The 15,690-nt window shown below is 52.2% G+C and overlaps 1 protein-coding gene across 1 annotated transcript in view; it reads left to right on the top strand.

Moving 5' to 3' along the window:
- The window catches only part of POU6F1 (POU class 6 homeobox 1), a 30,185-nt gene that overhangs the window by 6,920 nt on the left and 7,575 nt on the right, over positions 1–15,690 (top strand). The window contains exons 2-8 of the mRNA XM_026501856.4: positions 5,825–5,918; positions 7,936–8,131; positions 11,894–12,015; positions 12,921–13,146; positions 13,670–13,920; positions 14,571–14,699; positions 15,317–15,520. Coding sequence (XP_026357641.1) covers positions 5,871–5,918; positions 7,936–8,131; positions 11,894–12,015; positions 12,921–13,146; positions 13,670–13,920; positions 14,571–14,699; positions 15,317–15,520 — 1,176 coding nt within the window. The 5' untranslated portion in view covers positions 5,825–5,870. The remainder of the gene's footprint in view (positions 1–5,824; positions 5,919–7,935; positions 8,132–11,893; positions 12,016–12,920; positions 13,147–13,669; positions 13,921–14,570; positions 14,700–15,316; positions 15,521–15,690) is intronic.

The following is a 15,690-nucleotide window of genomic DNA, read 5'->3' as shown; positions in this document are numbered from 1 at the left end:
GTCTCTCCCTCTCTGACAAAAAAATAAATAAAAAATCTTAAAAAAAAAAAAAACCACAGGAATGAGTCTGAGTTAAAAGTCTGCATCCCATATGAGAATTTCCATTTTCCTCCACATGGCAAAAGATTCTTCATCCATAAAATTTCATGTTGGAGCCACATGCCACCCAGGAACAAGGGGGGGGAGGACCGCCCCAAACTGCCGTAGGTAACCCTTCTGTGGATCCTCTAGCACGGACTGTATTGGGGTTCTCTCTTTGTTTCCTTGACTCCCATGTCAGACCGAGGGCTTCTCGACAAAGCCGGGGAAGGTTTTCTCCCCCGCTGTACCCCCAACGCCCAGCACGTAGTAGCCACTGAAATATTTGTTGAATAAATGAAGGACGAAACACTTCAGGATTTTTCCTAATAGGATCTCAGGCTATTCTAGGGGGTTCGGATGTGTTTGAGATTACTTTTTTTTTTTTTTAAGATTTTATTTATTTGTCAGAGAGAGAGAGAGAGCACAAGCAGGGGGAGCGGCAGGCAGAGGGAGAAGCAGGCTCTCCGCTGAGCAGGGAGCTCGACGTGGGGCTCGATCCCAGAACCCTGGGATCATGACCTGAGCTGAAGGCAGATGCTTAACTGATTGAGCCACCCAGGCGCCCCTGTTTGAGATTTCCTAATGCTCCTCTGGGTGCCTTGGAAGGTTGCCCTAAGCAAGCCCAAAGCAGTTGCCAAAGGAGAATGAACATAGAACCAGGCCCCCTAACTCAGTCCCCTCCGCTGGAACTCCTGGATGGTCCCAGGCCTCCGATTTTCGGATGGTGGGCAAATGCCTCAGCACCCGCAGTTCATCCCCCCACGAGGTTACCTGCGTTTTTAGATGTTAGCCCAGGAAAGCGAGGGGTAAATGAACTCTCTGGGAACCAGCTGAGATGCTTTGCCAGGTTTGAGTCAGGTGTTTGTCCTTCATCTCCCTGGAGAAAGAAGACCAAGGAGGAGGCTCTGGGTGGGCTCCAGCTCCCGTCCCAGCTTTCCCTGGAGCAGCTCCACTGAGCACCCTGTATGGTGTGGGCTTCTACTGCCAGGGCCAACACAGGAGTCCCTTCTCTTAAAACAGACTGCGGATCGTCTCTCCTCACTGGCTGTCAGGCTATGGACACGGCGTGGCCTTGTGAGCTCAAAGGAGGCCGTTCACCCCAGTCATTGGGGAACTGGTCACAAAGCGAACTGAAGACGGCTGGCTCGCCAGTGAGACCAAGCCACAGCCTTACGCTTGAAACTCTTTTTTTTTTTCTGGACAGAGAGCAGGAGAGAGCGTGAAAGAGCACAAGCAGGGGGACGGGCAGGGGGAGAAGCAGACTGAGCGGGGAGCCCGACCTGGGACTCGATCCCAGGACCCCAGGATCATGACCTGAGCCGAAGGCAGTGGCTTAACCGACTGAGCCAGCCAGGCACCCCCAGCTTTAGGCTTGAAAAATGTGGAAAGTTCCTGACAAGGGGCTGGAACCAGGTGCAGGAGAATGCCTGCCCAGATACTGAGCTAGGGGACACACAGGACAGAGCTCCGAGTCAAAATGCTGAGTGTCTGCAGCTTGGAGAGGTGTTTCTGTCGCATGCATATCTCTGATAGGAGCCATCTAAAGCCAAGACGAAGAGAGACAAGTAAGTTCTGGGGTCTGAGATGAGGGAGGCATTTGCCTCTCTTCTGCCTGCATTTCCGGTGGGAGAAGCCTGGTTGGTGGGTCAGAGTGCGCCTGTGTGTGGCCAGAGCCCTGAGCCAGGACTGCCTTTTCCCTTGGTACAAAGGACTAAAGATTGAGGACCCACGTCCGCATAAGCTCATAGAATTTCGAGGGTGGAAGGGGTGTTAGAATTACCCGAGCCTCTCTACTGCTTGAATTCCCCGAATAACACAGTCATAAAGTGCACACTTGCTTAACCACTCCCTGCGAGTGGCCCTGACTGGCCCCAGGGAACCAGTGGCCCAAGACTAGGAGCAGGCTTTAAGCCCTTCTTGAGCAGATGGTCCTTGCCCCACAGTGCCTGGCTACTGAGGCTTCCTGCCCAAACGCCTTTGGAGTTGGAAAGTTCTTCCGCTGTGAAATGTATGTATCACGCTATAATGGGCCCAAATTTACTTTGCACACCTTTCCACTCTGTTTTGTCTCTGCCTTTTATTTGAATTTGCAAAATACTTGCTAATTAACTTCTATACGTAACGAATTTCATGGCTCATCCCGATTCCCATCCAGAAGTGTGGTAAATTGCCAAGTTCTTGGCAAAACTCATGGAAGGCTCCCATGTACAAAATCTGGAGGAGGACGTCACCCAGGAATGAGGCCAGAGTCCCGGTGAGGGTGGGAGATGCCTACTAGCTCTTCCAGCAAATTCCTCGGCCCTTCCTGCCCTCCCTTGTCCTAAAGGGAAGCCTTGTTTACTCTGTTTTTTTTTTTTTTTTTTCAAATTGCTAGGTGTCTTGAATTCCTTGCCCTTCCTTTCATCTCTACTCTAGGTGATTAGGGAAAGAAAGGGCGAGAAGGAACCTCATGGTTCTCCTTGCCTCCTTGGCCAGGGAACATTCTGCCAAAGAGTGAAGACCCTAAAATCTCTGAGGTGAGCCAACAGTTACACTCTTAGGTATATACACGAAAGAATTGAAAACAAGGGTTCAGACAAAAACTTGTACAGAAAAATTTACTGAAGCACTATGCACATAGCCAAAAGGGAGAAACAATCCAAACCAGGGGCGCCTGGGTGGCTCAGTCGTTGGGCGTCAGCCTTCGGCTCAGGGTGTGATCCCGGAGCCTGGGATCGAGCCCCACATCGGGCTCCCTGTTGGGAGCCTGCTTCTTCCTCTCCCACTCCCCCTGCTTGTGTTCCCTCTCTCGCTGGCTGTCTCTGTCAAATAAATAAAATCTTTGAAAAAAATTAAAAAAAAAAAAAAAAAAGAAACAATCCAAACCACCCACTGATGAATGGATAAGCAAAATGTGGTGTATCCATACGATGGATTTTTTTTTTTTTTTGAGACATGAGAGTTTAATTGCCTACTAGACCATCCAGATGGAAATATGTGGTAAATGAATGGAAACCAGGGTCACAAAATTAGGAGAGAGGCAGGCATTTTTAGACCAGTTCAGGTCTAGACATTCACCAGGTTGGACTTTTTTTTTTTTTTTAACATTTAAAATAAAACTTTTGGGGCGCCTGGGTGGCACAGCGGTTAAGCGTCTGCCTTCGGCTCAGGGCGTGATCCCGGTGTTCTGGGATTGAGCCCCACATCAGGCTCCTCTGCTGTGAGCCTGCTTCTTCCTCTCCCACTCCCCCTGCTTGTGTTCCCTCTCTTGCTGGCTGTCTATCTCTGTCGAATAAATAAATAAAATCTTAAAAAAAATAAAATAAAATAAAATAAAAATAAAATAAAATAAAATAAAACTTTTTACCACAATAAACAGAACAATATGTTAAAACTGACTCTCAGAATTGTCCAAATTATTTTTTAATCATGATTAAACTTTTTCGTATTTCTTTAAATATCACATTTTCTTTGGCAAATTTACTCAAAATACTCAATTTTTGTGTGATGACTTAGTTTATCTAACAGAATGCCCTACATTGACGTTCAGCAGGATACCTTTCTCTAAGCCCTAATGGTTTATATCTTCCCTTCAAAATGTATAAATATCTTTAAAAGGTGTATAAATATCTTTAATTATGTTATCATTTTCAAAGAAATCCTAGGGGAAAAACTATGAATTAGACCCCGTAAGTTCTTCATTTCTGCTGTAGGGCAGCAGTGGGCCTTCTAACCCGGCGTGGACTGGCACCTGAGCAAGGCTGAGCCCACTGCCCCGCGTAAAGCAACAGCCGGTCACAGCTTCTCCACTTCTCTTCGAGCCACCCCGTCCCTGACACAAGGCATTCTTTGGTCTGTACCTGATGCTAGTTTTGGTCCCCGAAGAAGGTGTTCCTTTTCCTGAACCTGCTTCCTCCGGTTTTGCTTGGTCTTCCTTTCATCCTTGTTTGGGAATCCTCATTTCACAAAATCGTGTTGGAGACCGCTGCATGACCCAGGATCAAGTGCATAGATTCACGTGCATAAATATTCTTGAAGGTATTTTACGGAATTTGTGCTTTCTTCACATTCACGATCTATGTGTTTAAAATGTTCTTAAAATTCCAAAGTTTCCTTCTGGCAAAGATGCTGGTTTCTTTGAAAAGGTCTGATAGTCTTCTTCATTCTCGACTCCAGGACATGCTGTAACGGGGATTAAGTGAAGATCTTGTTTTCCTTAATCATTGTTTCAGTGTTGCCCTTACAGATTTTTCTCTGGAACTGCTTGTGTGGGGAGGTGGTGGGTCGGCACGGGCCTCCGGGAGTGCTCGGTATAGTCGCAGCTCGGTCTCTTGCACTTTCCATCTCGGAAAGGAAACCTCGGTTTGCCCCTCCCTGAGCTGGTGCAGAGAGTGCCAAAAACCCACCCAATATTATCCATTATAACATCGCTATAAAAAGGATTAAAGTCTCGATACGGGCTACAACGTGGACAAAACATGTTGCTAAGTAAGAAAAGGCAGGCACAAAGACCACTGATTGTACGATTCCGTTTATATGAAATATGGAGAATAGACAAATCCATAGAGAAAAAAGCAGTTTAGTGGCTGCCAGAGGCTGGGGGTGGCAGAGAAAGGGAGTAACAGCTAATGGGTGTGGGGTTTCCTTTGGGGGTGATGAAAATGTTCTGGAACTGAATCGTGGTGATGGTTGTACCACATTGTAGATCTGTTAAATTCCACTGAGTTTGGCACTTTAAAATGGTTACAGTGGTGAAGTTTATCTCAATCCGTAAAATAACAAAAAAAAAGGAAGACCGATCAACCAACCCAGGGTTGAAAGAGGAGGAAGGGAAAGATCGGGAATCTGGAACATTTCTCTGAGTTTAGTTTCCTCATCTGTACCGTGGTGGTAATAATGCCCCATCCCCCCAACTGTTGAGTAAGGAGCACGAATAAAGTGTTACAGAAACACTTAGCACCGAGGCACTCAGGGTCAATGTTGATTGCCTTCTTTTCTATGTAAGTATCTAAACCTATTTGTCCCCTTTTATATCTTTATTTCTTATGACCCTATGGGTCGTGGCTCCAGTCTGCCGATCTGTTCTTCACAAGGGCTCCTCCCACTCCCTCTCCCTGCCTTGGGCCAGATGCATCTGGGAGGTTGTCCTGCCTCTGGTGTGAAAGGCCAGTAGGGTCGTTAGGCCACTGCCACAGAATCACTTAAGAGCTGATTTTGTGGGACTCCCCTGCTGAATCAGACTCTCTGGGGATGCTTGCTTCAGGGGAATCTGGTGTCTGTATTTTTCATAAATGCTCCAGGTGATGGTCGTGCATGTTCAAGTTGGGGACTGCCGGTTTCATTTATTCCTGTCTTTACCGTCTCCTCCAGGAAGTCTGCTCGGACTCCTCCCCTGAGAAGCGCTCTGATTAGCCAGAGTGCTCCTTCCCTGTGTCTGAGGTTCTTAGTGTCTGGGCCAAAGTCAGCTTGGGTTCGGCTGGGTCTGCTCTCTCCCTACAGACCAGGGGACTCCCAGGGACAGATGCCTGGCCGTCTCTTTCCTCTTGTCACCCTGGTTCCTCCTGAGTGTAGGCTCTCCGGGGATGCTGTAGGAAGACTCTTCAGTTTTAAAGCCTCTAGAATCCTGTTTACTTCTACCGATATTTGGGAGAACTTAGATTCTCTCTCTTCCTACCATTCTACTCCTGACTTTTCGAGATGATGCAGAAATTGTATTACTGTGTCACATCAGCCTTTGCTTTTCCTGTCCCATGTCATCCCACAGATGTGCTAGGTTTGGGCTGGCCCCCACCCCACCCTGACAAGTGACCATGGATCCTGGAGCCGGGCCAGAGTCATCTCTGACTGTCAATGAGCAGGTATATGCCGGGGCAGGAAGAGGCGGGGGGAGTGAGTGTCATGGACCCCGGGGTATGGCTGGGAGGGAAGACTCCACAGAGCCTGTCGGTATCTGTTTCTTACCAAAGTTCTTGGTCACTTCACCCATCCAGATGTAGTTACCAGCTAGGGCTTCTTAGGGGCTGAGTTGGGGGATTTAAGCTGTGACTTCATTTTTTTTTTTTTAAGATTTTATTTATTTATTACAGACAGAGAGTGTGAGAGAGAGCACGAGCTGGGGGGGAGGGGCAGAGGGAGAAGCAGGCCCCCGCTGAGCAGGGAGCCCTGATGCAGGACTCGATCCCAGGACCCCGGGATCATGACCTGAGCCGAAGACTGACACTTAACTGACTGAGCCACCCAGGTGCCCCTAAGCTGTGACTTTAAAAAGTGAAATTAAAATAAACAAATGTGTGTGGGGCACCTGGCTGGCTTGGTTGTGACTCTTGATTTTGGGGTCCTGAGTTCAAGCCCCACACTGAGGTAGAGTTTACTTTAAAAAGACAAGTTAGGGGCGCCTGGGTGGCGCAGTCGTTAAGGCGTCTGCCTTCTGCTCAGGGCGTGATCCTGGCGTTCCGGGATCGAGTCCCACGTCGGGCTCCTCCGCTGGGAGCCTGCTTCTTCCTCTCCCACTCCCCCTGCTGTGTTCCCTCTCTCGCTGGCTGTCTCTGTCAAATAAATAAATAAATAAATCTTTAAAAAAAAAAAATAAAAATAAAAATAAAAAGACAAGTTAAATAAAAATTTAAAAATATATACACCAATATGTATATGTTTACAGAAGGAAAGATTTGGACATCATGTAATTTACTGTTTTTTCTTATATATATTTTATCATTTTTTGTACTGAACATATTTATTACATCACTTTTTAAAAGGGAAAAAAAAAGACTAACATCTCTTAAAATGTAATTGGACTGAAGTCCCTCATAGGTCAAGTTTGCATCAGAAAGGGAACTGCTTTTGGAAGTTTGTTTCACTCATACGTCCCTGATGGGTTACATTGTCACTTTTTCCAGCAATCTCTGGCTGGATTCAATTTTCAGGCTTCAGGACTGTGTTGTGGGAGTGCCTTTGGGTACAGGCCAAGTGCAGGCGAGGCCTGACAGAGCTTTTGAATATACAGAGTGTTCCTGACTCTTGAGTGGCCCAATTCAGAGCCCATCAGTGCTGGAGGTAAAGAGCCAAGGCGTGTTGGCTGTTGGAGCAGGAGAAGAAGACCGGGTGTTCCAAGGAGGCCCAGGGGCTGCCTGCACCACTGGGATGTGGAAGCTTCCCTTGAGGTCGGGCATGCCCGCAGATGGCACGACTGGACCTGCAGGCAGGCCCACAGGGTCCAAAGCTCCAGTCCAGGGAGGTGGGGCATGAAGCCGCATCTCCAGGATTCCTGACCCTCATTTCAGGAAGTTAGCTCGCAGGGAAATCTTGGCCTTTACCCCGGGGTCTTGGAAATAAAGGAATCACGAGCTTAAACAGTTACTCAACATTGTGGAGCATTCATTTTCCACCCCCTTCTATCTTTGAGGGAACTTCTATAAGGTTTCCAAAGAAGGGAAGAGGGATTTGCTTCTTGGCCCAGCTGAAGCTGTGGGTACTGTGTGAGGGACCTTCATCCCCACACTCCGATATCCTAGCAGCTAAGAGGACACCCTTGCAAGGCAGTGGGATAGGCCACTTGCCACTCCCTGAACTGAGTCCACGAAGGGGGGCAAATAGAAATATCCCCAAGTGGTTTGGCTCTGTGGGGCTTTTTCCAGCACATGTCAAGCCCTCCCCTGTCACCAGGCCCCCAGTTCCTTTTAGAAGCTCCTTTCCTGGAATCAGGGAGCTGCAGCCTGCCCCAGGCTGTGAAATTGCCACAGAGGACGCAGCCCTCAGGCAGGAGGTCCGAGTCTTGAAGTGCCCTCTCCGCTGTCGCCCAGCAAACCCAGAGCTGTGCGCCCCAGGAGCTCGACCGGCCGCTCCGCACCAGCGAAGTCCCCTGTGCTGTGTTTGCAGGTCATCGTGATGTCAGGCCACGAGACCATCCGCGTGCTGGAAGTCGGAGTGGATGCCCAGATCTCTGCCGAGGAGGAGGGCAAAGGGCTGGAGGGTGTGGCTGCCGAGGGCTCCCAGAGCAGAGGCCCTGGCGAAGCGAGTGAACCCGCTGGCGAAGCCGGGCCAGACAACCCGGACTCCTCTGCTGAGGCAACTGGTATGAGGCCATCGCTCCTATCTGGCATTGCTCTACCCGAGTCTCTTTCTCGGGCTCCTTGGAGAGCCAGCATGAGCCCCTGGGCCCTGGGTGGCCTTAGGGTCTTGTTGTCTTCCTGTCCACTGGGCAGCCTCTGGCCACAGCTCTCCTTCCACTCAGCTGCCAGGGCTGTCCTGCCCTCCTTGTCCCGGGAACTCTAGATCTGGTTTCAGTCACTTCCACACCTGAGCTGAGATGGTCAGGCTAAGGTGCATGGGGAGAGGCAAGGCTCCGTTGAAGGGATTGAAGTCACCTGAGAGAGGGAGCTCTCCCTGTCTAGGCCAGACCCTCAGGCCCAATGCAGAAAGGACTAGGTCTTTGGGATCCTGACAGCCCTTCCAACTCGGTACCTTCAGTGGTACGTCTGGGAGGTCCCAGCAGCTGGGGGTAGGAGGGCATGTTACCCCCCCCTGGACTGAGGGTGTGAGTGAGGTAGGACCTTCCAGAATCTCAGCTCCTTACTTCCCAGCTGGGCTGCTGTGAGTCAAGCCTGGTGGCCTAATTTGTGTTGTCCTCTAAAGACAACTTCGGGGCGAGAGTTCGATTCTCCTGTATGGGGAATGGAGAGACGTGATTCACCCACACGGCCTCTCCTAATTACCCTGCAGTGTAGCTGCGACACAACCAGGGCCATTCTAGAGGCTGGGACTGGTGCCAGGCGTGGTTTTCTCGCCGTGGGGCACCCTTTCCTGGACTTTCGTCACTGATGCTTTCCAGCTTTTGCTGGAAACCTGGGACCTCCTTAGTCAGTCCCCCCAGAACTCCACGATTCATCTCCCCTAGGCTTCTGCTTATCTTCCCTTCCCTAGGTTGGAGATCTGGGCTGAGATGGGGGTGGGCCAAGAGCCGGAGCCAAGAAGAGAGCAAGTGAGGACAGGCTTTCGGGAAACAGCAACTCCCGAGTAAGAGAACTGCAAGGCGTCGCATCCCTTGCTATACCCGCAAATCAGTGTGCAGATTCACTGGGGACCCTAGTAACCCTGGGTTATTTTTTCTCCTTTTGAATAAAGGAATGGCAAGAACATGACTGTTTTCTCCTAGCCTAGAAATGCTCCGATCCGTGTTGAGGCCAGGGTGGGCGTCACCTGCCCCCGTGGGGCAGTGCCCTGGAGAGCAGGCAGCCAAGACAAGGATGTTCATCTGGCCCCCCTTCTGATTCCTTTCCATGGTGGGGATCGGGCCCCTTTTCAGAAAATTTGGGAGGTATCCCAGGTTTATCCACAGTGTCCTGATTTCCCTATTCACTCTTTTTTTTTCTTTTTTAAGAGAGGGAGGTCAGGGAGGGGCAGAGGGAGAGAGAGAATCTTAAGCAAGCTCATGCTCAGCATGGAGCCTGATGTGGGGCTCGATCTCAGGACCCTGAGATGGTGACCTAGGCTGAAGTCAAGAGTCGGACGCTTAACCGACTGAGCCACCCAGGCGCCCCATCCCTTTTTACTCTTTAATCTGTCTTCCATATCTCATTTCTTCTGGTGCCTTAATTCTGTTCTCGTCCAAACCTGCTCTCAGAAACGGACCCTAAATCAACTATTTACACCTTAGTATGACTGTTCATGGCAGTGTGCGTCTTCTTCCGGAGGTTTGTATATTTAAGCCTTTCACGAAAGTCCTGTTCTCTGGAAAGGAAATTTTAGTGGTCACCAAGAAGGTAAGGGAGGCATTTTGACCGTACCTCCAAGAAGTTGCCAGCTTAGACTGTGGCCTTGCAGTCTTTCTAGTTACGCAATATTAAGAAGAGTTTCCTCTTCAAACAAAACTAAGTAATGGGAAACCTTTTCAGGATGAAAAAGATCGAGTGATTTAGATCGCTCTAAATTACTACCCGCTCCTTGTCGCAAGTATGTGTTTATATGGTTGTGGCCACCAAGGGTAGACCGTAATAGAACACTTAACCACCATATTATTCATAGGCCCCTTTCCTTATTGTTATAGATTCACACACCTGATTCTGGGTTTGGCTGTGGCCAAACTGTCTGGTTGTTCATTGTCATAACCGGTACTGCTTTGAGTGCCTTTGTACTGGTCCTTTGAAAAATTTGTTTTTTCCTTTGAGGTATAGTCTACTCGAATTCCTTTTGAAGAGAAGTCCGTTGTGTACATAGGAGGGAGTCATCACATGGAAAAATACAAAATCTATCGATGAGAGGACATGTAATTGCCTATAAGGTACCACAGGCCTATTAAGCCAGAAAAATAAATAAACAGTGATAAAACCTAAGTTGGGTGGCCCTGTGAAGAAATAGGAACATTATTGAAAATGCTGTGAATTGGTTCAGTCTTTCTGAAAAGCAGTCTCACAGGAAGTGACAAAAGCCCTGACTGTATGCAAACCCTTGGACCCTGGGCCCCACTTTGGAAATAAATCCTAGTAAAATGAACATGTCCTTTCTTTAGATGGTAAGCTTTTTTCATTCATGTCCATCACATTCCCATGTTCCTACTTTCTCTTTTTTAAATTTCATAAAATTTTGTCAAGCAAAATATTTTTTAAATTTTCATAGGTTCAGAGTGTCCTTACGTTCTCTGATTTTTTTCAGTAGTTAGAACTGTATTTCCCCTCCACAGTGGAGATAAACCTGCCATTTTGTTTTCTGTTTGAATTTTAGAAGGCTTTAGTTGTTGCCTGTTTGTCTCTTTAATTCCTTAAGCAATTGGATTTTTTGTCATTATATACTGTGAACATTACAGGCCGGAGTTAGGTTGCTGCCTTTCCAGATTAAAAGGGGGGCTGGGAACGCAGGTTGGAAGGCTATCTAATTCTGTGGCTCCCACTCTGGCTGTGAGCTGTATCACAAGTGAGCTTAAAAGAAAGAAGGGAGAGAGGAGAGGTTGCTGGCCCCCACTCCTGGACATTCTGATTCAGGAGGCCTAGATGAGGGCCTGGAAATCCATGCCCAGCCAGGCTTAAGAGGCCACCAATCTGGTCTAACCTCCATCACCCCATCCATAGTCTCACCATGTATTAAATAATAGCCCCTCTCCTTATTGTTGTGTGGCTTTGAAGAGGTTTCCTGGTGGGGGTCCTCAGGACCTGACTAAGCCAAGGGAACAAGGGGAAGCGATAACGTGGGTGAAAAGCTCCGGTTTATAGGACGTTCCTTTAGAAGCTCAGTGAAGCTTCTCTTCCAGACTTCAGACCTCAGGCACTGGCAGAGAAACGCTGCCCAGCCTGGAGTGCCCCTGGGTTCCGGAGTCCAGTTTTCAGGGACTGTCACTTCAAGGGCTTCACCCTACGGGAATCCTTGTGGCCTTCCCCAAGCCAGCACCTGCATCCAAAAAGAAGCCCGCAGGTGGCGTGAACCGTGATTCTGTCACCTGATGAGCCAAGGAAAGTTGCTCCCATCCATCCTAGCTCCTTCCCTCCCTGACACGCATTCCCTTCAGGCCCTTCTACTGATTATGTGATAGGCCACGGTGTCCTGCGGAGCCAGGAAATGAGAGACAGAGCCAGCTGTGCATACCTGCGTTCTCTTCAACTAGAGGTGGGAAGAGGGTAACCTACCTTGCAGGTCTGGCACAGGGCTCCCCAGCCTCCCGTTCTCACAACCGGCAGCACTGGGGAAGCAGTCTCTGCGGGGCCAGGGAAGGCCAGCGATTGGCCTTGGGTTATGCAGAAACACAGTGTGAGGCTGGGAGCTGCCACTTCAGGCTACAGCAAGATGCTGTGCTCCCTCCGCTCACGCCAGGCTCACTCCTTGTCCTTTCTCTCCATGCCACGTGAAGTGAAGTCTCTCCCGGGGATCCCTCCGAGCCCTGCCCCTGCTCTTGCCACCTTCAGCCAAGCCCCGAGCCAGCCTCAGGCATCGCAGACCCTGACGCCACTGGCTGTACAAGCTGCCCCCCAGGTAAGGGCCACCCGGAGAGCTGAACAGAGGGTCCCGGGCAGGAGCAAAGCATGGGACAGCCAATGTGGGGTGGCCGCGGGATGTGGGAATTTCCACGGGCAGAACAGGGAAGGGGCTGTGGCGTGGAGGAGGGAATCCCCTACTAGGCACCCCCTGGCCTCTCCCCTACCCCAGATCAGGCCCACTGGGAAAATTAGATGCGTGTTTGCCAAGTCATATCCGTGGGTCCAGGGAGGACTGTAGGGAGGGATAGCATTAACTCTTTGGTGCCACAGGCGTCTCCATTTATCTCATGACTAAAGGAGTGAATGCCCTTGTTAGCCCCTCCAGTGGGGATGCCTGGAAGAGTTAATGGATTGTTCAGAGTCCTCATTTCGAGCCAGGGGGCAGCCCCAGCGCAGTGAGAAGCTGCCTCCCGGATCCCCGAGCCATGCTGAGCTCCCTGTGGCCTTTCGCTCCAGGCACAGATTTGCCAGGCATCCAGCAGGGGCTTCCTCTATCAGAGCTTCCCAGAGGCCCGTGTCGGCCCTCAACCAGTTGGTTCCACCAGTGCCCGCCCCTGCTTCCTGGCCACAAAGCACCAGTCCTGTGGGCAAGGGCCGAGGAAAGGCCTAGGAGGCGACAGACGGTGCCTGTGCCTCCTTTGCTGTCCCGTGAGCAGGGCCAGGCGCTGTCTCCGATGGGGGCAGCTTCTCTGAAGACAGGATCGTGCGCTCCAGGCACCCCCTCAGGGTTGGGCCTCCGGCTAGGGCTTGTCTCTTCCCCACCCTCACGCGGCCTCTCCCCCCACCGCCCTCAGAATGCTTTGTTTGTGCTCAGCTGGGTCCGAGAGACCCGGTGTTTGCGCTATGGATGTTGATTTTTTATTTTTTCTTTTCTTTTTGAAATCTTGTTTGCTTTTGCAGGTCTTGACTCAGGAAAACTTAGCCACAGTTCTGACAGGAGTTATGGTTCCAGCAGGGGCAGTTACTCAACCTCTTCTTATCCCCATCAGTATTGCAGGTCAAGTGGCTGGTCAGCAGGGGCTGGCCGTGTGGACAATTCCTACAGCAACCGTGGCCACCCTCCCAGGACTGACAGCTGCTTCTCCCACGGGGGGGATTTTCAAGCCACCTTTAGCCGGTCTGCAAGGTAACGGCAGCTCTTCCCCAGGACTGCACCAGGCCCCCCACCACCCTATACTACTCTCCCTGCACGCGTGCTTGCCATGTTGGACTCAGAACCCTTGGCCCACCGGGGCCACAGCCCTGGAGTCTGGATTCGGTGTCCCAGGCACCCAGCCACAGAGCTGCTGCACCACCTCGGACTCTAGGCCATGACACCATGCTGGCCCAGCAGGCCTCTCCTACTTCCGCCAACTGAGACTGCCCCTCTCCCCCCACGCCAGAATGCACCCCATGACCAGCCTCCTGAGAAGGACTGCAAGAAGATCCGACTTCTGGTTTTGAACCTCTGCATCTCCAGGCCCAAGGGAGGGGGGATGAGAGATGTTGTCTTGTGCTGCCCCTGCAAGGATCAAGGGAATCACAGCCGCCTGTCCCCTCTGCCCCGCTCTCCCAACCCCCTCTCATGCTTGTGCCACATCCCTTGGGAGGAGCCGCTCTGGGGCCGCGGCTAGGCGTTTGAGCACCCCTGTCTCTGCCTTGCTCCGTAGCAGCTGCCGTGCTGAACGCCGCTCTCCCGACACCGGTACAAGCCGTCCCACCGGTACAGGCCGCCTCCTCGCCCACCCAGCCCCGGCCGGCAGCCCAGCCCCAGACGCTGTTCCAGACCCAGCCGCTGCTGCAGACCACGCCTGTTCTCCCGCAGCCCACTGCTGCCGCCGCTACTGCCCCCACCCCCAAGCCGGACACCCCCCCACAGATCGCCGTCCAGCCTGCGGGCTTCGCGCTGAGCCCAGGAATTGTAAGCTGACCAGGGATGGACCGAATCTTGGGCCAAGGGTGGAAACTGGCCCTTCCCACAGGGGAGGAAGGAGGTGGAGGACCAACCCCCCGAATACGGCTCTTTTCCAACACATCAGCAGAGACGGCTCCCTCTGAGGCCTCCTCCTTGTGTCTGCCAGACAAGAGCAGACAAGCTCCGCCAAGAGGGCCGGGCAAATTCTCCAGAACCTGAACCACTGGACCGGCCTTGGAGGGTGGGAGGATGTCTGGGGATTGCACGCTTGGGAGCCGTAGCTAAGGCGGAACGAGAGGCTCCCGGCCCCACGCCAGCGTCTGGCCAGCGTGGCTCCTGGCTTGGCAGGGGAGCTGTTCGATGTGACTAGAATCACATCGGTTCCTCCAGTCTGGACTTTCCGTCCTCCCAGGCCTGGCCTGAGAGATGAGCCAGAGTTACCCTTCCATGGCAGCGGCCCCACCCCTCCCTGCCAGCCCCCTGCAGCCCCTGGCCCTGGATACTCTTCAGCTGGTGGACACGGGCCTGCAGGCCACAGTCACATCTGCCCAGCGCCTGTATCTCTCCCCGCCCCCCCAGCCCTCAGCCTTCTCCTCTCTGCCTTGGGCTCCTTCTTGCCCCTTGGCCTCTGAGCAAGGCTCTTTCTCCACCCACAGATCAGTGCTGCTTCCCTCGGGGGACAGACCCAGATCCTAGGCTCCCTCACTACCACTCCGGTCATTGCCAACGCCATTCCCAGCATGCCGGGGATCAGCAGTCAGATCCTCACCAACGCTCAGGGACAGGCAAGTGGTCAAAGGCAGGGCCGAGGGGCGGGGGCCGTGGAGAAGCTGCCTGGGGGGGCCACGACTCGGGCGAAGTGTCAAAGAAACTCGAACAGGGTGTCTGGCCGCTGTCGCTGTGCCTGGTGCGGCCGCTCTGCGCCGGTGCCAGGCAGGGGCATAGCCCCCACCCCGCCCTCTAGGCGTTCCCTCTAGTTGGGGGCTTTCATCGGTGGAGCACCCACTCTGCAGCCCGGCTCTGTGTGAGGTGCTTTCTCACACATCAGCTCACCTCAGTTTGAGTGCAGGCCTATTAGGTGGAGATTTTCATTCCCCTTTCACCGGGGAGAAGGCTGAGGTTCGGAGAAATGAAGCCACCTGCTAAAATGTGGCAGGGCAGGGACTCGCATCAGGGCTGTGTGAATCACTGTGCAGACCCACTCCCGCCCCACCACCACTCTGGAGATCGAATAAAGGGAACGGCTCCCAGAGGATGAACCCTTTCTTTAGTGATGACGAAACTGAGGTGCAGAAGGGTGAAATGATTTAAGTCCCTTCCCCTGCCAGCGTGGGGGTTTGGGTCAAGGGCAGGACTGGACACTGGCCTCACACCCGCGGGGCCCTGCGTTGTTTCCTCCCAGGTTATTGGAGCACTTCCGTGGGTCGTGAACTCGGCCAGCGTGGCAGCCCCAGCACCAGCCCAGGGCCTGCAGGTCCAGGCTGTGACACCCCAGCTGTTGCTGAACGCCCAGGGCCAGGTGATTGCAACCCTGGCTAGCAGCCCCCTGCCTCCGCCTGTGGCTGTCCGGAAGGCAAGCACGCCTGAGTCCCCTGCTAAGAGTGAGGTACCAGGGCTGGGGTGGGGCAAGGGCAGGGGTGGGGGGGTGGGCGGCCGTCAGGGCTGTCTGGCATGGGCTGCCTCCCTCAAGACTGCAGGGCAGGACAAGATTATCTTCTGAAGTCCCTGGGAAACAGAGCATCTCTCCAAAGTGAGGGGAAATCCCAGGGTAGAAGG

Source organism: Ursus arctos, unplaced genomic scaffold (genome assembly GCF_023065955.2).
Source record: "Ursus arctos isolate Adak ecotype North America unplaced genomic scaffold, UrsArc2.0 scaffold_26, whole genome shotgun sequence".
NCBI lineage: Eukaryota > Metazoa > Chordata > Mammalia > Carnivora > Ursidae > Ursus > Ursus arctos.
The sequence above is the reverse complement of the archived record's forward strand: the minus strand, read 5'-3'. Positions and strand labels throughout refer to the sequence as shown.